The sequence below is a fragment of the Sminthopsis crassicaudata genome, chromosome 2 (genome assembly GCF_048593235.1).
Source record: "Sminthopsis crassicaudata isolate SCR6 chromosome 2, ASM4859323v1, whole genome shotgun sequence".
Taxonomy (NCBI): Eukaryota; Metazoa; Chordata; class Mammalia; order Dasyuromorphia; family Dasyuridae; genus Sminthopsis; species Sminthopsis crassicaudata.
In genome coordinates this window covers 433428425-433451017 of record NC_133618.1, presented here as the reverse complement: position 1 = coordinate 433451017, position 22593 = coordinate 433428425, and the positions used below count along the sequence as shown (strand labels likewise).

The following is a 22593-nucleotide window of genomic DNA, read 5'->3' as shown; positions in this document are numbered from 1 at the left end:
TGCCCTCCTCGGCACATGCGTAGTAGACGGTTGCGGACCAGGGCTCACGGGCTGAGAAGACTACCTTTCCCAAGAAGCTTTGGGAATGCGCTAATAAGCGTGCGCTGGCGCGTGCGTAGAAAAGGCGGTTGCGTAAGAAGTTGACGGCTTCCACGCGTTCTAACTGCGACTTCGGTTGGCCTCGTGTGAGCGGTTGTTACCGGTGGTCTCCGAGTCGCCGCGATGCCGAAAGCTAAGGGGAAGAACCGGCGGCGGAAATTCGGTTATAACGTTAACCGGAAGCGGCTGAACCGTAACGCGCGGAGGAAAGCAGCCCCGAAGATCGAATGGTGAGCGCGAGGGCCGGGGCGGGGGGAGGAAGGGCGCGGGAGGCCAGGCTGGCTCAGCTCACAGCCCCGCTTGTGCGCCCGCAGCTCCCACATCCGTCATGCCTGGGACCGTTCCAAGTCCGTGCAGCAGAACCTGGCGGAGATGGGCCTGGCTGTGGACCCCAACAGGGCCGTGCCCTTCCAGAGAAAGGTACGTGCGGCCCCGGGATCGCGCAGGGCCCCCACCCCTAGACTCTGGCAGGTCCCTCAGCGCACCACAGCCGCGGAGAACTCCCCTCCCCCCTTCTGCTGGCCGGCCTCTCAGCCAAGCTCTCAGCCATCCCAGAATCAGCGGGTCTCCCCGTGCCAGTCTCCCAGATCGCGTGCATTTCTCTGTCCTTCCCAGGCGAAGTAATCCCGGCCAGGCTTTACACGTCCTTCTCTTCCCGTGGCAGAAGGCTGTGGAATGTTTGTCTTCATGCGTGGTTCTGAAGTGCTTTCGCACTCTCCCGGCGGAACTTGCCATACAAAGCTAATTTAAAGGCGCCTTGTGCTTCAGTTTGTGGTTCCTGCCCTATGTATCATAATTGAAAATTATAATCCTATCCCTACCTCTTGGGAGTGAGCTTTCCCTATCCCGCGGTTATCTCCCCAGTACCTCTTGAAAATGAGCAAAGCTGAGGAATTACACGGAAAGGTGGACATTCAGTGAAGTAAGAGGACTTTCAGGTATTTGCCGTGAGAAGACCAGAGCTGAATAGAAAGTTTGATTTTTGAAAACAGGTCTCTGGAGAAGCGTAGACTATCAGGAAAGGAAAATCATGGGGGAATTAATAGAAATTCATCTGTTTACATTCCTGTATAAGATATTTATAACTTGTAAAAACTTTATTATTAGGTTAGTTAGTGTATATATAGACAAAAGGCATAGATGTGAATTGACTATGAAGGGATAGTATCTAAAAAATTTAAAAGAATAAGAGAAGAATGTACTGAGAAAAAGGAAAAGGGAGAGGTGTAATGCCGTAAATTATCTGCTTATAAAAAAAGCTTTTATAATGAAGGCGAGAAGTGAGTGAACGTCACTCTCCTCAGAATTGGCTTAAGTAAGAAATAACATACTCAGTATGGGTATATAAAGCTATTTTACCCTGCAAGAAAGTAGGAGGGGAAGGGAATATGAGAAGTGGGGAAGATGACAGAAGGGAGGTTATATTGCAGGAAGAGTTGGACAGAAACAAAATACTTTTGAAGGTTGTCATGTATTCCCCAATTGATAAATGATCAAAAGACATGAACAGTTTTCAGATGAATTAAACTATTTATAGTCACATGAAAAAATAATCTTTCCATTGGGCCAGAAAAGGAAAGTGACAAATATTAGAAGGAATATGGGGAAAGTGAGATATCAGTGCATTGTTGGTGGAATTGTGAACTGATTCAACCATTCTTTGGAGTAATTTGGTTACGCCAAAAGGTTATAAAATCATGCATACTCAAGAGATTAAAAAAAAAGGAAGGAAGGGATATATATACACACACAAATATTTATAGTAGCTCTTTCTGAGGGCAAAGTATTGGAAATTAAGAGATGCCCATCAATTGGGGAATGACTGAATAAATTGTAGAATGTTAATTATTATGGAATACTATTATTATTCTAAAAGAAATGATGAGCAGCATATTCTCAGAGAAACCTGGAAAGTCTTTCATGAAATGATGCAAAAGTGAAATGTACTGTGTACAAAGTAAGATCAATGACGGGATGATTCAAGACTACTTTGAAATTCAGAACAGAAGGGGGTGCAAGGGATAATAAGGTAAAAAATTACTTATGCATATGTACTGTCAAAAATGTTATAATTATAAAATTAATTTTAAAAAAAGATAAAATTTTTTTAAAAATCCTGTTTCTTGCTTTAAGAGAATACATGGGAAAATATGGAAATTAAATGTTAATGTCTCAACTTAAAAAAAAAAAAAAAGACTACTTTGAAGGACTTGTAGTAAAAAAATGCTAACCACACCCAGAAAGAGAACTGATTGTGTCTGAATGTAGATTAAAGTATCATACTTCATAAAAATAATTTTATTTTTCTTGAGGGTTTTTTTTTGGGGGGGTAGAATATTTTACAGCATGATTTTTATAGAAATGTTTTGCATAATTTCATATCTCAGTGGGGGGGAACTGTACATCTGCAGTCAAGACCCATAGTTTAAGAAGCTTTAGGCTAGACTATGGCATTCCAGGACTAGCTTTTCTTGACATTTGTTTCAGGTATGGAAGTAAGTCTAGTGAGAAAAGCACAAAATTTGTAGTTAGGAGACCTAATTGGTTCTAGTCCTGATTTTACTACTAATTTGCTATGTAACTAGAGGCAAATCACTTTACCTTTCTGGGCTTCGGTTTTCTCATCTTTAAAATGAAATATATGACCCTGTCATTTGTTTAACTCTTAATTTTTGCTAATTTACACAAGTTTTTGCTTACTAACACTTAATCCCCAGTTCCCTCAAAAAAAAAAAAAAAAGACTGGGAAGCATCATACTCTTGTAAATACAAATATGACACAATCTTGATCAACTGAGGAGAAACTCTAAAAGGAATCATAAAATGTCAGAGCTGGAAAGGACTTTATAAATAAATCAATATGTATCGATATTTTATAGCTTACAGTGTGATTTTCAGATATGCTTATGCCACCTTATCCTTTCTCCTGACCTCCATTCTCACATTCCTCAGTTGCCTGTTGGATTTTTCAAACTGAATGTTTTAGCATGCTTAATTTCCACATGTCTTAAAATGTAACTTACATTTATTCCTTAAAAACACTCTTTCCTTCATAATTTCTTTATTACTGTCAAGGGCACACCATTCTTAGTCATCTAGTCTGACAATCTAGAAGTCATCTCCAAGTAGCAAACTGTCATAGTGGAGAGAACTCTTGAGCTCCACCCTCAGGTACTTATTAGCTGTTTGACTGGATAAAGTCACTTAAATTTGTTAATCAGAGGCAGACATATCCTTCTACACTCCCATACCCTTATCCAATCTATTATCTAGTCCTTTTGATTCTGATTTATAACATCCCACCTTCTGTCTTCTTGTATACCTTCTTGTATAGATTTTGTTCATACATAATTGTTTGCTTGTCTCCTCCCATTAGATTGTGGCTTCTTGATGGCAGTATTTTTGCTTTCTTTATATCACCAAAGCTTAGCACCTTACCTGGCATGTAATAAGCTTTTTAATTCAGAGCTTGAATTATCCTTGCTGCCAATTTATTTATTTGGTTAGCTTCAGTATGGAGACTCCAGCAGCTGTATGTTTGGTTGAGAGGAAAGCACTCTGGGAGCAATTTTCACAGAATAATGGAATACTTGACTGTAGTTTCATCAGTTTCTTTTAAGATAGTTTTTTTTTATACATGACAAATATTTCCAAATCTCTCCTCTACAATTGTCAAATAATATTTCAAGGATATTCTTTACTCGTAGGTAACAGCAATGGAAGTGGATGTTAAGGAAAAAAAGCCCAAGAAAATAGTTCGGAAGCCATATGTCTTGAATGGTAAGTGTGATAGTTATGCTCATTTGGACTATGTAGCTTAGATCCTATCACCTCCAGATGCCATTTAGACAGCTGTGTAGACTTATTGTTGTGGATTATTTTAGAAACAGTACAAAATTGTATAAGATATGAATTCTTATTTTAGTTTCACCACTTACTAATGTCATCATAGGTAATACTTCACTATCTTGAGCTTCAATTTTTTATTTATAAAATGGGAATAAAAATCCCTTTCTTTGGATGGTCTGGGTAGTTATAAATTAATTATACATGTGAATATACTTTTGCTTAGGTCTTGGCTAAGCACATTTTGAAAGAGCCTGATAGAATGGGCAGTCAGAAGAATTTAAATCAGGATTGAATGTGACCTAATTAGAGGCATTTAACTTTACATGTGAGGAAACTGGCTAAAGAAGGTAAAGTAACTTGTCTGAGAGCAGAATTTGTGGCAAAGGTAATACCACACCCCACACAGTTCACAGGATAGAATTTAGCAGAACTAAACTCTAGATAGCTAATATAATTTTTTTTGTTTAAAGATGAGGAAACAAAGACTTAGATTGATTAACTTGCTCAAAGTAAGTAAAAAGTATAATTGCTTTCTGGACTTCTGACTCCAGAACCACTGTTCTTTCTGCCAACTTAATGGGGAAAAAAATGAAAGATGGGCAACTGGGGCAACTGGCATATCTCCTAATAGCTTAATAATATGAGTTATGCAACAACAAAATTCGGTTCTGGACATATATATTGTGCCTAGGATATACTATAAGATATTTAATATGTATGGGAATGCCTGCCATCTAGGGGAGGGGGTGGAGGGAAGGAGGGGAAAAATTCGGAACAGAAGGGAGTACAAGGGATAATGTTGTTTAAAAAAAAAATACCTATGCATATGTACTGTCAAAAAATGTTATAATTATAAAAATTAATAGAAAAGAAAAAATAATATGAGTTATGTATTACACTTAAAAATTATATAGTGGATGTTGGGTAAGGGAAGAAAAGAAACTGAATTTGAGTTCCAGGTTATGGTCTTGTTGCCTTGGAAGTGATGTCTGGTTACATAGAACTTTAGAAGCTCTCTGTGGTCAGATGATAATAGCAACTCCTATTTTTGTGGTGTTTTAAGGTTGAATTTCTCAAAACAACACTTTGAAGTAGGTAGTAGAGATTTTTCTGTTTTTAAATTAAGGAAACAGGTTTAGCATGAGTGACAAGAGCAAGCAGCTAGACATTTGGAGCAAAGATTCAAACCTAAGTTTGAATATTGTCTTTCTTTCACTCTAATGGAAGATAAGCCCTCTCCTGTTAGGTTAGATGTGCCCTAAAGGATTTTGATAAGTTTACATGTTAATCAGAATCTAAAGAAAAAAGCTGGGCTATATTTTTTTCTTCTTTCCTAGACTTAGAAGAAGAGGCCAGCTTGCCTGAGAAAAAGGGTAATACCCTTTCACGGGACCTCATTGACTACGTTCGTTACATGATTGAGAATCATGGGGAGAATTATAAGGTGAGCAGGCCATTAGGTGCTGCCCAGAAGGGTCATTGGCTCCTTATCCTGAGTGCCTGAGCATCTTGGCACTGTGGCTGCCTGGCTTCTGTTAATATGTGTGATTTCCCTCTGATCTGCGTGAAAGAAAGAAAATTTGTTTTCCCATTTGGAATTTGTATCTTTCCCAACTATTGAGAAGGCAAGGAATACAATATCCATTTATACATATGAAATCATGCAAAAAATTTCCATATTATTTGCTTACCTTTTTTAATGAAAAATATATTTGAGGAAAGAGGAAGACATGTCTGTTACAAACTATCAAAATAAAATGTTTTTTTTTTTGTTTTTTTTTTTTTTTTTAAGGAAGTCTTTATTCTAGTCCATAAGGTGTATATAGGAATTGGCAATATGATGTGTTACATTGCTTTATGGATACTTTGCTACAAAAGCAAGTTGGAGGCACTTTATTCAGAACAGAAGAGTGATCATTCCAGCTTATAAAGAACATTAGGGTTTATAATACTCTTTCCTCATAATTACTCTGGGGGTAGATGTCCATCAGTTAGGGACTGACTAATAAGTCATAGTATATTATTGTTCTATAAGAAAGATCAGCAAGATGATTTCAGAAAGGCCTGTAGAGACTTACATAAATTCATGCTAAGTGAAGTGAGTGGAACCAAGAGAACATTATATACTGCAGCAAGATTGTGTAAGGATCAACTGTGATGGATATGGCTCTTTCAACAATGAGATAATTCAGGCCAATTCCAATGATCTTGTGATGGAGAGAGCCATCTACACCCAGAGAGGACTGTGGGAACTGAGTATGAATGGCAACATAATATTTTCACCTTTTTTGTTGTTGCTTGCTTGGTTTTTTTTTTTTTTTTTTTTTTTTAATGCAGCATGATAAAATGTAGAAATATGTATAGAAGAATTGCACGTGTTTAACATATTGGATTGCTTGCTGTCTAGGGAGAGATTTGGGGGAAGAGAGGGAGAAAAATTTGAAACCTAAGATTTTGCGAGGATAAATGCTGAAAAGTACATTTTTTTTTTAATTTAAATTTTTTAGTTGCTTTGAGAAAGGCAGTACAAATATTATCCCCATTTTATATAGAAGGAAACTGAGGCTCAGAGAGAGATAAGATGACTTTACCCAAAGTCATATGCCTATGTTTCAGGACTTCTGGTACCCAGGTCTGCTTACTCTTTAAATCTAATATATTAAATTGCCTTTAGCTCAGTACTTCATCTATACCATAAAAAGTATGTGGCCCGATTTTTACCCAGTCTTCTTTTGGCAGGACTGAAATAGCTGTTCATTTAGGTTTTCCTAAAGTGCTTGAATTTGTGTATGAGATTCCCTGTAAAAGATCCTTCGGTTACTTAAATAACTCCTTCAGGATCTGAAACTTAGCAGACCAGCATGCTATGTTAGTTGGTGATTGAATCCCTATATAGGTTTGGGCCTTACTTTTTGAAGAGTGGGTCTAGATGTAGAAAAAGAGAAGTGGAGCAAGAAGGCTGTCTCATGAACTTCAAGGATATCTCTCTGCCTCCTTTTCTTCCTTAGGCAATGGCTCGGGATGAGAAGAATTACTATCAAGACACTCCAAAGCAGATCAAAAGCAAGATTAATGTGTACAAGCGTTTTTACCCTGAAGAGTTCCAAACCTTCATTGATTCCTTGCAGAAAAACAAAATGGAAGTAGAGTGAAGGATTTGTGCCACAAGCAAACTGTCTTAGCTAAGTGAACATTGTTGGAGGCCTGGATATATGGCTGCTGAGAAAGGCATCCTATCCATACTTTCCCCAAGCTTGTGTCCAGTCTTTTCTTCCTTGCTGGTGATAGGTCACAGAAAAAAAATTGTGCTATTGCAATGAGAAGAGAAGGAACCAGAATAAGTTGCCTCTATATAAAGAATTTTTTAAAATGCAGTCTTTGAGCATTAAAACTTCAAAAACCACAGGTTAAGATGACAAATGTTTTCTTAAGTCTGGGCATTCTGAAGTTCTTTCAGCCTGGTTACCACCAACTTCTAGCCTTTATTGAAGCTTTATTTGGCTGTCTATACAACTTTCTCTTTGGTTTTTCTCTGTGGGGGGAAAGAGGAAAAAAGTTGGATCCCTTTTCTACAGAATAGCCCTTTTTTCAGCCTAAGCAGTCCCCAGCCTTTATTTTTCCCATTTAAAGAGAAAGGCCCAAAAGAAATGAGATTATTTGCTCAGGACCACATAGTTGATAGTATTTAGAGGTCTCACGAGTGAAATAGTCCTCCTATTACCATACACTGCCTCTTCTGCTTGTGTATTGTTTTTTTGTTTTTGGTTTGGTTTTTTGCTGAGGCAGTTGGGGTTAAGTGACTTGTCCAGGGTAACACAACCAGGAAGTGTTGTGACTTGAGACCAGATTTGTCCTGATTTCAGGGCTGGTGCTCTATCCACTGCGCCACCTAGCTGCCTTTATTTTGAATTGAACTGGGAAAATCATTTGATCTCTGTTCGCTTTCCTCATTTGAAAATGAGGCTGTTACTTGTGCCATCTACTTCCCAAGGTGGTTGTGAAATAAGTAAAATACTTTGTATACCATAAAATATATAAATATCAGTTGTTTCTGTCTTAAGATTAATAACCTTCATTAAATACAGTGCCTTACAATCTATAAAGCATTTTTCTTCCAGCTGTCATGGGAAAAATGAGAGCTAATATTCATATGGCATCATACGCGCTGAAGTGGAAGGAACCTCAGTTCATCCAATCTAAGCTGTATCTAAATATTAATCTCCTTACACTTGTTCAGGCAACACAGCTTCTCCATTGAAGGTACAAGAAGTTGAAGGATTTTTCTAAGATTGTGTACTTGGAGCTGAAAGTCTCAGTGGTTTTTTATTCCAAGTTGCATTGCTTTTCCCATAATACCACTGTCTCTTCCAAACCAGAATTGTGTTAAGTAACACTTGGGGATTTGGGGGGTTTGGGGTAATATTTATTTTGTACTTAGGGAATTTAGTTTCTCAGTCATCTTTTAGCTCCAGTAATCCAATTTAAATACCTCCTTAGAAAAACTATAAATAAAAGCTGATGGATAGAAGAGTTAACACTTTTACCTTTTAGAGTTTGATGAGGGCCATTGCTGATCATAACACAGAGAAGGGTTTTGGATAATACTAGCTGACAACACAGCACATTGAAAGTTTATATAGCATTTTCCTATATTACTTCTTAGTATTCTCATGACCATCCTTGAGGATTAATGCTACAGAATTTTCATTATTTTTTAGATGAGAACTGACCCAAAGAGATGATCCAGAATCCCATAAATAATACTTTCATTCTCTGAACCCAGATCCAGTGTATCCTAATACTTTTTAACTACTGTATTAAGATATTGAGTTAATGACATTAATTCAAACATTTTGAAATGCATGCTGTGTGCTGAAGCATTGTTTACTACATCAGTTTCTAGCCTACTGAGATTTCATAGTGAATTGGAATGCCAAGCTAATACTGGTGTTTTGAAAGCCACTGTTGTGGTAGAAACCAGATAACTGTCTAGTGTTACTGAGCATTAAGATCTTTGTATTACTGTTGTCTTATTGGAATAAATCAAATCAAAGTCTTGGCCTGAAGAAGCTTCAAATATATCTGTACTGTTTACTCTGACAAAGAACTAATTTTCTAGACTTGGATGGGGGTTGAGTGTGAAGAACTCTCCTTGGATATACAAAAGTATATATATTCATGGCTATATTTAGCTTAGTCACAAAAGTTAATTGTTTCCCACACTGATATAACTAGGCCAGACCCTTAGGTCTCTATTGGGGAGGAAAAAAACCACATACAACCTGGAAAAAGTTATCTTTTCTTTAAGTACTATATTTTAAAATTTCATGTGAAAGGGTTTGTTTTACTTTTGTTATCACTTTGAGTAGGAAGGAACCTTAGAAATTTCTAGTTTTAGCTCTGGCATCTCTACCAAGTATGATAATATTCTGCACACTGGTTATACAAATATAATTTGAAGAAAAGTAGTTTACTCAAAGCAATATGCTTAATGATGTGCTCTGTGTCTACTACTTAGCCTTGTGTAAAAGGTTTAGTTTTAGAACTAATATTTAAAGGTCCTAATCGTGAGCAATTGGTAAATTTTTCAGACAGTCTATGGGCATTTAAACTAAGCTTATGGTGGGAAGACAGATCTGTAGTCACTGTGCCTGGGTTAAATTTCTGGCTATTCTATTTTCCATCTGTGTGATCTGGGCACATTGCTTCATCTTCTTGGGCCTTGGATTCCTAATCTGTAAAATGATGGCATCAGATTGGATGATCTCTACCTTCTCATTTTAAGTCTCATGTTACTTGAGGCTTTTTTTATAGTTACTCAAATCAGAAGACATAGACTCACTGGACTTAAGATTTCAATGATATAGCTATCATCTAACTCTAAAGTAAATTTATGGTCAGAGAAGGAATCATGCATGTGTAGGCTGGATTGGAACTCCCAAGAATTCAGATTTGGTGCTATCTGCATGGAACTGAGGTAGTGAAAAGAGCTGGGTTGCCAGAGTTGTGTTTATAGCAGACTAGTTTGAGTTACGGTCCATAGGGTCAGACTTAGGGCAAGAAAAATTATTGCCCAGTAATAGCTGAGAAAGAAATATCTTGGTATTTCCTTGGTGAAGAGTCCTTAGCAAATACTGTGTTTATGTTCTCATTTTGTCCTATTAGGTACCAGTTGAGAAAAGGACTTGTTAATATAATCTCCATTGTGAAACATGATGATTAGTTTTGAATTGGGAGGACAGCTTTATAATCCAACTCACATCTCAAAAAGAGATGATTTTGATTGACAACCCTCTAGCCCAAGTAACAGTTCCCAGCAGCTTCTTGAAACTTATTTCCAGGGAAGCTTTTTTTTTTTTTTTTTAATTTCCTAATTGATCCCAACTCAGTATTTTTTTCTTTTTTGATGGGGAGAAAAGTGTTTGCAAAGTCTTAAGATAAATACTGGTTCTAAATACAATACTTACTTACAGAATAAGGAAGTTGTAGTCCATAGATGCAAAGGATGTCAGGGAATCATTGATGCTTTTAAAGAATCTAGACACCTTTAAAATATCAAAGAACATTTCCAAAACCTTAATACTTGCCACACATTAACCTTAAGATTATATGGGAAACAAAACTTTATTTAATAAAGTGACTGGATAGCTAATTAAAATTTTGCAGGGCAATCATAATTTTTGCCTCCGATAAAAGTAGATAGTAGGGCACAATCTTCAAACATATTAATCTTTTCATTCTTAGCTCACTTTTTTTTTCCTTTTCTAATTTAGCTGGATTATGGAATTGAAGTTTATTTTTGTTACTTTTGGATTTACCAAATAATTTTCCTTCCCCCCTGTCCCCCCAATTTTTTTTTCCATAAATCTAAAAAACAAGAGAATTGGATGTTTTTCCTAATGGAGAGAGAACCAAATCAAAACTTTACTTGATTGTGGCCCATGCTGTTTTTTCCCTGTTACCTATATCATATCACATATCAGCATATGAGTAACCATAGAGAAGTATTAGAACCATAGCATTTTCACAACTGGAAAGAACCTAAAGATCATCTGATCTAACTATTTCACAGATGGGTCCCAAACAGGTCCCCAAACACAGGGAAGTGACTTGCCTGGAGTCACATGTACAATTAGTGGTAAAGCTCAGATAAGAATCCAAGCCTCTTTACTCCCATACAAGTGTTTTTATCCTTTAACCATATTCCGATATGATTAACTGCTTAAGGGGAAACATTGGCATTAATATATTAAAACTTACACTGTTGGAATACTTGATGTTTAGAAGAATTAATGACATCCATAATTTGGGTCATCTTTACTTCTTGACCATGTTGACCTTCTAATTTATGAACAACAGTGCCAGAAAACAGGACTGAGTCTGGAATTTGGGCTTGCTTCCTTTAAAACTTTTAAATGAAGATGTTATACTGAAGCTCAAGCCCAGCCTTGCAGCCTAATGGGGCTGGTTTCCCTAAACAGTGTTCTGCACCTGGGAGCCTATGCAGAATTAACAGAACATTGATAACTTTGTGACAGCCTGTAAGATCATGCAATACAAGAAATGAAAGCTGAGTAGAATCTCTGAGATCAACTGTGCCCTTTTTATTTTACAGTAGAGACATGGTTTAGCCAAGGTGGCAGTAGCACAGTTCAAACCAAGGGCTTCTGACTCAGTTCACTGCCCAGCACCTGCCTCCATGTTCTCCATCTTAGGAACAGTTTGTGCTTATTTTGGAGTGCCATGGCCTTGAGGAAGGGGACTGGAGAGAGGTCAGGTCTGGGCAGGATCACAGACAGCATTGGACCTCAGGAAAATGCCTATTGGTCCACAAATGTACCTCTTCTCCCTGACTTTAGATCAGGAAGCAAATAAGCTTAAAACTTGGCAGTTTCCTTCCCAGAACCTGCAGATAGTGCTTGTAGATCATATCCTCAATGTTAATCTCAATGAAATAAGAGTACTTTAGAAGAGGACCTGCAGATGTGTTGCTGACAGTAGGCTAGGGCCAGAGTCCAAAAGTGACGAGACCGGAATTATTGGTATCATTGCCTCCAGGAGCTGTGGGAAAAGGACTTGGCAATCAAGTCAGATTCTGAGACCTTAAAGATAGACAAGACTGTGAAACACTAAATTAGCATCTTCTTGGCACAAATGCCGCCTCCACGGCTCCAGATTTCAACCTGTCGATGAGTAGCAGCCATCTCACATGCTCACCTCATCTGTAGATGCTCTGCCCAGGATGCTGAAAGCTTTTTTAGATTCTTTTAATATGTTGCATGCTATGGCTATACTTATCTTTCACCTTTGTTCCATTTACAATCCACTGCGTCATTTGTTCTCCAGAGAAGACTCCATATCATTCTTCAAGTTCACCATTGCTGATACAAATTTTTTTTGTGTGTACTTGCCACCTCACTATTCAATCTTTTCACTGCTCTTTGGGTCACTGGTACTAAATGTGGCATTCTGTGATACAGCATTACTGGATGAAATATTGGCCTTTCCTCATCCATTTTTGTGGCAATCCATGAAGCAATCAGTGAATAATACAATGCTAATTTTTAAAAATTGATAATACCAGCCCTGACCTGTAGTTTCAGTAGTGTGAAAAATTGCCAATTTGGAAATTTCTTTTACCAACACAGGCAACTCTTTTGTAATTTGTAATTTAAGAAAAGCCAAGTAGAATAACTCAGGCTCCTTAGATATTATCAGTCCAAGGCAAGACTTGAACCCAGGTTTTCCTAACTCCCTGGATTAACTGTTTTAACCTATTATGCCATACTTCTTCAATAAGAATTAAAAATAATAGTTTATGTTTCTGTGGTGCTTTATGGTTCATAAAACACTTTGCTCAGAACCCCCCTTTGAGGCAAGTAGCACCAAGATCTTGGAGCCTTACCATGGCTCTATGAGATTGGGGGGATGAAAGGTGGTGATAAGAGGCTGGGGGTGGGTGAGAGGGGGAGAGGCAGTTCTTTTGCCCCCTGCCCCATGCCAGGCAGAGATAAAATGGGCTCAAGGAACGGAAGTCATTTGCTTGCAATCGCAAGGGTAACAGTAACACAGTAAATTTAAGTTCAGTACTCCAGTGTTTTGTTTTTTCCATTATGTTATGTTGTCATTAATAAACCACTTTCTGTATGAGATGGTTTGGCACTGTAGGCAAGTATTCTAACAGCCACTGTGTGGCCTGAGAGCAGAGCTTAAAAGGGCTGCTTGCTCTGGGGCTCCCTGGAAAGTGACCACTGCCCGAGTCATTCCAGATTCAGTAGGCAGGGAAGGAATTTCTTTCCTCAGTCCAGATTAACTCAAGAGTCTAAGGAAAAGGAAGCCAAAAGAATCTATTTGAGCTAATCCAGGATCCTAAATTCTTTTTCTCTGAGCACCAGGATTATGATTTTAGGATCTGGGTCCAGGATTTTAGATCTGGAAATAACCACTTTGGACCAACCCCTCATCTCATAGATGAGGATACAAGCCTATGAGGTGAAGTGACTTTGCTAAAAGTAATGAGTATTAACTAGGACTAGATTGGGATCCAGGTCTTGACTCCAAATCTAAGGCTTTCAGTGATCTTCCAAAAAGCACCTCTCTTGAAGGTTATGTAAACTTCTGCCGGAGGATTGAGTTGTGAGAAGATGAATGGGCAGCGCTTACCCCAGGAGGTATATTTCCAGTCAAGCTTGGGAGAGAAGGTCCAACAGCAGTGTCCAGACATGGTGAATACTGGGAGGTGAAGAGTCTGGCCCAGCTGGGGGAATGCTCACTGGCAGCAAGAAGAACTCCCGCTGGTCAAAGGCTTGCAGGTCCAGTTCTTGCTGTAGCTGAGCCACGCTCAAAGCCTCACTCTTGTCCTACGATGAAGGGACCAAGTCTGAATGGCAATACCCTGACATGTCGTACTACAATGGGTTACCCAGAGGGCGGGCGGGCAGGCATTAGCCTTACTGGGGCGAGGGCACAAGAGTGGAGACCCCTACTTTGGATTCAACTCTTCATCCCATCTATCGGCCCTTCCTGCCATCTTCCTCTTTCATTATTCTCCACCTCCAATCATTTTGGTGGGTCCTGGATAGCTGGTATTACCTGGTAGTAATGAGCTTAGAGGGAATGCCCTTTCATTGGCTGTTCTCCATGTCAGCAATGCCTGCCCTCTTCCACCTCCTAACTTCCCCACTCAAATCCTAGCTTCCTGTAGGAAGTCTTTCCTGATATACTTACTTCCTCCCTCCCCACTCCGACCTCTTCTCAATCCACCCCAGGGCCTACCTTCTGGAAGAGCCTTCAACAATTCCCATTACACATATATCCAATTTGTTGTACATTGCCTTTATTTGCCTATCCCCCCAGTATCTAAATATCTGTAATGTATTAGCATTTAATAAATGCTTCTTGATTGACTGCTCTCCTGACATCCCTGGAATTACCATGCTTCCCACTGTAGATACTCTTGGATAAAAATGGTGGGGGAAAGAAAAGGAAAGAAGGTCTGACAATAAATCTCTTGTTCTTTTCCATTACAACATAACTTTAAAGGATGCCTCAGCCATTGGCCTCATCTACAACTTTCCCTTCCAAGTGTTCCTCAATCCTCCTGTTCTAGGGACCCTTCAGCCTAGTTTAGGAACAGGTTTGTATTGGAATGAACCTGGAACTGAAAATCAAGAATCTTTGGTTTGAATCCCCAGTATAATATAAGCAGACTATTTTTCCTTTTATTTCCAGAGCCTCGACACCTAACAGTGCTTTGCATATAGTAGGTAGATAATGATTGTTGAATTTCATTTTGCTGATCAGTAATGGACTCCTAAAGAAAGGATATAACTTAGTTTAGTCTTCTGAATTCAAATGCAAGGTTTTTTCCCCTACACAGATTCCATTGTAAGCAAATGAAATTACAGTAAAATCTGTTGGCTTCTTAACAAGCTTATTAACCTACTCTCCCTTGCCTTCATCCTTCAACAATGCTGCCAAATTAATCTTTCTTACATAAAGGCTAAGTTAATTTTCCTGTCTGCACCTCAATATTCTCACCTACAAAATGAGATCATCTTTGAAGACTTGTTCCATCTTTAAAACCCTTATGTCCTTCATAGGTAAAGCTCCCAAATTGAGACATCTCTGTGCAGCTATGGTGTAAGGGAAGAACAATGGATGTGAAGTGGGAAAACAGGTTTAATTCCTGGTTTTAGCATTCACTAGCTGAGTAACTTTGGGCAAAGTCATTATCCTCTCTGGATCTCAGTTTCCTAAATGGGGAAACTGTTGAGGCAGGGACAGGACTAGATGATTTTAAGGTCTAACTCTCTAAATCCCATAATCTTGTGTTTTGGATTCAGATTTGAGCTCTGCCATTTACTGCAATGACTAGCAGCTATCATATTTACATATCACTTTTTTTTTTTTTTTTTTTTTTGAGGCTGGGGTTAAGTGACTTGCCCAGGGTCATACAGCTAGGAAGTGTTAAGTGTCTGAGACCAGATTTGAATTCCTGAATTCAAGGCTAGTGCTCTATCCACTTCGCCACCTAGCTGCCCCTACATATCACTTTTAAGGTTTGCAAAGCACTTTCATTTTATCCTCATCATAACCCTCAGAGTTAGGTACTATTATCCCCATTTGACAGATGAGAAAATTGCCTTAGGCAAATCACTTACCTTAGTTGAGATTCAGAGTCTTCCTTTGCAGTGAGGATAATAATATTGCAGGTACTAATTACTTTAGAAGACTATTGAGTAGGAAAAGATTGTGAACCTTAAAGCATTATAGAAATTACAGTGATCCCATGGAGGCCATTGATAGAAAGAAAAGTCCATATATATATATATATATATATATATATATATATATATATATATATATATATACACATCAAGGTATTTTTAACAGCATTTTTTGCAGTAGCAAAGAACTAAAAACAGAGTTGATGCCTGATTGGGGAATAACCCAACAAGTTGTAATACATAAAGTGTAATGGAATACTGCTCTACATTATAAAAAAAAATTAAAAATGGAAAGATCTATGTGAAGTGAAGCAGTATGAAGTAACAGGCCAAGAAAAAATTATAGACAATAATATATATTAAAGTAATGTACACAGAAACACAAAAAATGTGAATGCTTCAAAATTATAAAGAACAAGCATAGTTCAAAAGAAAAAATATGAGAATACATGCTCATTATGCCCTTTTGAGAAGTAGAAAATTACAGTACATTATACATTTTCAGACTACTTTTACACGTTGATCAGTTATGCTGATTTTTCCTTTTCTTTCTTTTATTTTTAAAAAAATATTATTATATGTGATGGTTCCCGAAAGGGAAAAGGAGACTGATATTGGGAGAAATTATGGCAACAAAAAAGCACACATAGATAAAAACTTAGTTTTAAAAAATTCACCAATCATTAGTTATTATTGTTGAAATTCTTGAGTCAGCCTATATGAGCTGGTATTAAAGATAAATTTTTGCTTCATTCTCTCAAAGCAGACTCACTCACCTGTTTATTAGCTACTACAACCACAGGCAGATCAGGATCTTCCGCCAGCAGCATATGCAACTCCTGCCGCGCACAGGGTAACCTTAGCCGATCAGCAGAATCTACCACAAACACTAGCACATCAGCCTGGCTTAGGAACTCCTTCCAGTAAAACCGCAGATTCTGGCTACCACCAACTAAGACAGAGGAATGGAGGGAGAGACAGACAGAAGGATCACAGGCTTAATAGTAGAAAGAGATCCTAGAGTTCATCTAATCCAGAATTCTTAATCTTTCTTTGTGTCCTGGTAATCTGGTGAAGCCTATGGACCTCTTCACAGAATAACATTAAATATAGAAACAAAATATATAGGATTACAAAGGAAAATAATTATTTTAAATGCAATTATTAAAATATTTTTTAAAATTACAGATCCATTGAAATCTATTCTTAGTCCATGACTCTCAAATTAAGAAACTCTGATCTTATCCAAAACTTCTCATTTTATATATCAAGAAACTGAAACCCATAGTGGAGAAGGGACTAGCCACAAAACCAAAAAAAAAAAAAAAAAAAAAAAAAAAAAAGGTAGAATCAGGAATCAAATTCAGTTCTCTGATTCCAAATCAAGAGTTCTCTCCAGCACATCATACTATAGACTATGAAAAGACTCAAGCTATCCTGGTAGCCTTAAAGACTCTCCATTCACTCCCTTTTTTCTGATCTCTGGACTAGCATCATCATTTTGCCTATTCTCACCTACACATACACACCCACATGCCCATTACTGCTACCAGTTACTCTATCCAGGAAAGCTTTCCTCTGGTGAGCAACCTTGTTTGCCTCCTAAAGAGACAGATTTCCCCCAATTTCCCCAGTTATTGATGATGTTAATACCGTAAATTTACTTTGTATTTTGCACTTACTTATCTGAGTATATATCCTCAACCACAGCAAAATGTAAACTCCTTGAGGGGAAAACCTGCTTTTATTTTTTTTCTTTGCATCTCTTATTACAGTGAATAGAAAGCTGGTTTTGAAGCCAGAAAACTTGGCTTCAGATCCCATCTCCAATGCATACTGACTGCCTTCTTGAGTAAGTCATTGCCTCCCCAAGGGATAGAACCTGTCAGTTCTAGATATCTAGAGATAGAACCTTGGACTCAAGGTTGCAGAGAAGGTACCAATCTGCATTAGAAGAAGGAAGTTTCCTCTCCTGGGAGTTTATGAAATCACCTGTCTGGTACTTATTCCCAGTATTGAATATAGTGCTTGGTATATGGTAGGCACCTAATAAATTGAGTCATGATCACTATGTTGACTTTCTCCTATCTACCAAGTCATTTCTAATCCTGGACCTTTGCTTGTATAGACTTCCCCTGAGCCTGAAACATCCTTCCTTTTCCCTTCCCATTCAACTCCTACCCATTCTACAGTCACCAACTGGAACCACACCACTTCCAATAATTTTCTTTCTCAACTTTTCCAGCCAACTCAGACTTTCCTCAAGTCCCTACACCCAGAAGAATCGGAGTCTGTACTATAGCCCTAGAATATATACAGTAGTGACTTGTATTACTCCTGAATTAGTTTTGTCTCCCTCAAGAGATAGCTTGCTGAGAAGGGAGAACATTTCTACTCATCTCAAAATAAGAGTCAGAGGGTTAGGGTTAGATCTCTCATATCTCTCCCAGTTGTGACATTTTGTGATTTTATGATTCTTCTATCATACTTGCTTATTGCAGAATATGTATGTTATGAACAATTTATTTTTGTTTGACTTCTTGAGTGCCTTATAATTATTTCCCTCATTCCTTCTCTTGATATGGGCATTGGCTATGTCAAACTCACCCTCTAGCAAATCCATCTGGAAGCTCTCCGTGGGGAGCCTAACAGAGTTGAAGCCCCAGGTTGGAGCCATTCGCTCTTTGGCTCTATGACCTGAGAGGCAGTGCAGGATGGTGCTTTTCCCAGCCCCATCCAGACCTAGCACCAGGACCTGTCGCTCATCTGGATCCAGCTGCAGAAAAAGACACAGCATCAGAATAGAGAAGGCAGGTTTTGTATCCTATGCTCTTCCTTAGGAGACACTCGAACCCCTAGTAAGCTTGAGGGAAACATCTGACCTCAAGGGGTCCCCAATTTGAGAAAGCAACACCAAAAGACTCTCTCCTAAGTAAGACCAAAGGGACTCGCACACATTCCAGGTAATACCTACATCAACCCTGCCCTCCAAAGCTACCAAGAGTGCATCTGTGTGACCTTCCCCTGGGGAAAGAGCTGTGAGTTTTAAAAAACCCTTCTTGGACTATACAGCATTGGTTTGAGAAAGAGAGAACTTTCCCCCCAAGAGCTCCATGGGAATATATAATTGATTCTGTAAGATAAGAGAAAGGTAGCCTGGACAAGCCAGAGACTAGACACTGTCCTGTTTATGGGAACCAAGTGAGAAGATTAATGAAATGGCCGGGAGGGGGGGGGGGGGGGGAACAGAGTCCAGAGTTTGAATCTGGGTTTTGCTTCTCAAAATGCCCTGAGAAGATGAGTTTCTTCATCAGTATAATCAGGGAAATAGAACTAGTTCTTCCCTAAGGGTCCTTTCAGCTTTATAAGGTTCAGAAGTAAGAAAACTAGATTAGCCTAGGAATTGGTCTGGCTTCTAAAATAGGGGTAGATATGTAGATAGACTGAGGGACTCTTTCTGGTTCTGCCCCCGGGGCAGAAATACAGACATACACACCCAAAAGTGAGACAAAACTGCACCCCAGGCTGCGCGTGCACGCGGATGCACATACCATAGATATGTAGGCACAGAGAAAACCAGACTGCTGCAAGCTAACTGCCCACCCTGCGCCCATCGCCTGCTCTCCCAGGGTGGGCGGGGACACCCGATCCACCTCAAGGTGGAGCCTGGAGGGTATTGTTCGCTGCATTTCCGTCCGGGGCTCCTGGCTGCTCACCATCCCACTTACCTCCCCCACGTATGGGCTCAGCTCTGCTTCCCACCAGGGCCTCCGCCGCCGCCCGCTACCATCACTGAAGTAGGCCTTCCATACAACGAAGAGTACCGAGCCCAGCACGGCCACAGCACCACCCAGCACCAAGATAACGTGGCTGAGGGACCGTGGAGCCATGCATGAGGAGCAGCAGCAGGATGCGAAGCCAGAGCCCGGGCGCGAGCTAGAGCCAGAACCAGAGGCAGAGCCCTTGCACTAGCCAGACCGCAAGCCACCACCCAAACCCTGCAAAATCCCGCCCAGAAGCAGCCGGTTCGGCCCAGCTGTGCGGCAGCTGCAGATTCTCACTCCCTCTGCTCCCTCCTCCCCCGCCCTCTTAAAGGGGACGAGCGCCTTTCTTCGAGACTGTTGCTTAGGCAGACATCTAACAGATGGATCTGCAGTCCATTGGGTACCTGCCCTGAGAACTCTGCTTACCCGCCGCAACATTATACTTAGTAGATTGTCTAATCTCCCTGCATCCTCCCTACTTCCCAACTTCTAGCCCCATCCTTCGAAGACTACAAGCCCCAGAATTCATTTCCCGCTATCGTGACTGGGCGAGCTTCAGGTATATCACGCCCCCAGTCGCAATAGCATCTTCAGTTTCCCCGGGGCGCTGAGGGTGCTGTTGAATGTAAGATTTACACTTGGAAGTCCAGCCCCTTCGTTTTACGTAGGAGGAGAATTTTGTTCCCATTTTATAGTTGGGAAAGTGAGACCCAGAGTGACTTGACAAGTAAGAGATCAGGGATAAGGGCAGACCTTTTTGTAGTGGCGAATAACTGGAAACAGAGTGGATGCCCATCAGTTGGAGGATGGCTGAGTAAATTATGGTGTATGAATGTTATGGAATATTATTTTTCTGTAAGAAATGACCAGCAGGAGGATTTCAGAACATTGTACACAACAACAGCAAGATTATGTGATGACCAAACTGATGGACCTGGCTCTTTTCAACAATAAGATGATTCAGACCAGTTCCAATAGTCTTATTATGAAGAGAGCCATCTACACCCAGAGAGAACTACAGGAACCGAAAGTGGATCACAACATAGCATTCTCACTCTTTTTGTTGTTTGCATTTTGTTTTCTTTCTCATTTTTTCCCATTTTGACCTGATTTTTCTTGTGCAGTAAAAGAACTATATAAATAGGTGTACATATATTGGATTTAACACATATCTGTAGGATGTTTAACATATATTGGATTACTTCCATGTAAGGGACGGGGTGGGAGGAAAGGGGGAAATTTGGAACATGAGGTTTTGCAAGGGTCAATGTTGAAAAATTATTCATGCATATGTTTTGAAAATAAAAAGCTTTAATAATTTTTTTTAAAAGGAGATCAGGGATAGGATTAAAATAATAATAGTTCCCCCGTTCTATGTAGAGCTTTAAGATCTCAAAGCACTTTCTTTATAACAATTGTATGAGATTATTAGTGTATCATTAGTCCCAATTTATAGAGAAAATTGTGGCACAGAAAAAAGGAGTCACTTGCTGATGGAGACCCAATGGCATAGTCAGGATTTGAAACTACGTTTCCTGATAACAGTCATCTTCTATTTCTACAGTAAGTAGAAGCCTTTCTAAAAACCTAAGAAAGCTCAGTGAGTCACTTTGACTCTCTTCTTAACTCTGTCATCAGGCTGCTGACTTCATTCAACTAAAGCAGAAATTTTCTCTCTCCAAATGTTACTAATGATCCTTTCATTTTCAAATCTAATAGTTTTTTATCAGTCCTAATCCTTTTTTTTTTTTAAACTTTTCTGCAACATTTGACATTTGCTCTCTCTTTTCTGCTTGTACTCTTCTTACTCTTCTCTCTAGATTTTTATGACACTGGTCTCTCCTGGCTATCCCTCTACCTCTCTGCTTGCATTCATGATTTAAATTATCTTTATGTCAAGGTTTCTGAGATCTACTTACCCAACCCCTAATATTTCTTTCAACACTACTCTACCATATGGCCAGAAGCATCCAGGAATTTCATCAAACCCCAAAGGCCAGAGATAGAAATCACTATATTCTTGGAGTCCCAAGAATAGAAGACATAATATTGAAATGGTAAACTAATTCAAGAGAAACAGAAGAGAACAGGAGAATTTGAAGAGAGCAATAGAAGGCCTAATCAGGGGTGAAAGACTAGGAAAGTAGGGTGGGATGAATTGATTGGTTGTTGCAATGAGAAAAAAGTTTTGTTCTAATAAGGTAAAGTTCAAAAAGAGATAAAAGAAAGTAGGAATTTTGAAAATTTTCCTTTTTTAGGTATAAACTTAATCAACAATATTTCAATATACCAAAAAAGAGGATTGAATATGAAACTGCAAATTTCAACCACATAGCTTGCTTTTAAAGATATATATTTATTTATACATTATATATATATATATATATATATATATATATATATATATATATATATATATATTCAATTTTAAAAAGTAGTAACAAAGCTTGCCTCTTTGTAGGACCCAGAAATAAGTCTACTCAGCCTCTTCTTGGCTCAGTGTATTGGGGGGCTAATGATGGTCGTGAGAAAAGCCACATCTGGGACTTGAGAGGGTGACCAGGGCTTCAGTGTTTTCTAAGGAAAGATGTATTTTTATGATTTCAAGAATATAAAAAAAAAAAAAGCACAAGAGGAAAAAAATACAAAAGGCAGTTTATTTACAACAGAATAGGAGTTGCAAGGGACACAATGGAAGAGAAGAGTAGAATGAGATAGAAACACAAGAGAGAGTTTAGCAAGACTGTCCTAGATAAATGTGAGGAAGCAGAGAAAAGTATGGTCACTTTCCTGGTGGAAAGTTGACTTTTTTGTAGGCAGGCAGTCTATCACTAGGATTTTTAATTGTTTAAGGTCAAGTAGATCATAGTTGTTGGATCTGGAAGTGGAACCCTTGTCTCCAGTTCTTTCTCACTGAACTTTCTATTGTTGTCTTGTCTTTGGTATGAGGGACTCTATGTTTAAAGATGAATGGTCTACTCTGTGCAGGAAGAAGACAATATGGTACAGTGGCTTAAACCCTTAGACCCAAGACCTACTTGAGTTTAATATCCACCTCTGACACAGCTTATACATATAACTCTGGGTTAAGTTATTGAGCTTCTCAGTGCCCAAGGCTGTGCAATAAAATCAAAAGTTGCAAAGGTTTTGAT

The 22593-nt window shown here is 38.9% G+C and overlaps 2 protein-coding genes across 2 annotated transcripts; one reads left to right on the top strand and one right to left on the bottom strand.

Annotated features, from left to right (window-relative positions):
• The first annotated feature begins 28 nt into the window (after positions 1–28).
• NOP16 (NOP16 nucleolar protein) lies at positions 29–9014 on the top strand. Its single transcript, XM_074292176.1, has 5 exons — positions 29–329; positions 414–519; positions 3807–3879; positions 5286–5392; positions 6957–9014. Exons 1-5 carry the CDS (start codon positions 223–225, stop codon positions 7098–7100), a joined length of 537 nt encoding a protein of 178 aa, XP_074148277.1. The 5' UTR covers positions 29–222; the 3' UTR covers positions 7101–9014.
• A 2516-nt stretch (positions 9015–11530) lies between these two features.
• ARL10 (ARF like GTPase 10) lies at positions 11531–19692 on the bottom strand. The gene is made up of 4 exons (XM_074292173.1): positions 19406–19692; positions 18285–18453; positions 16454–16629; positions 11531–13808 (listed from the first exon to the last, which is right to left on the bottom strand). The coding sequence occupies exons 1-4, from the start codon at positions 19565–19567 to the stop codon at positions 13632–13634; spliced, it is 684 nt and encodes a 227-aa protein (XP_074148274.1). The 5' UTR covers positions 19568–19692; the 3' UTR covers positions 11531–13631.
• Between the last annotated feature and the right edge of the window lie 2901 nt (positions 19693–22593).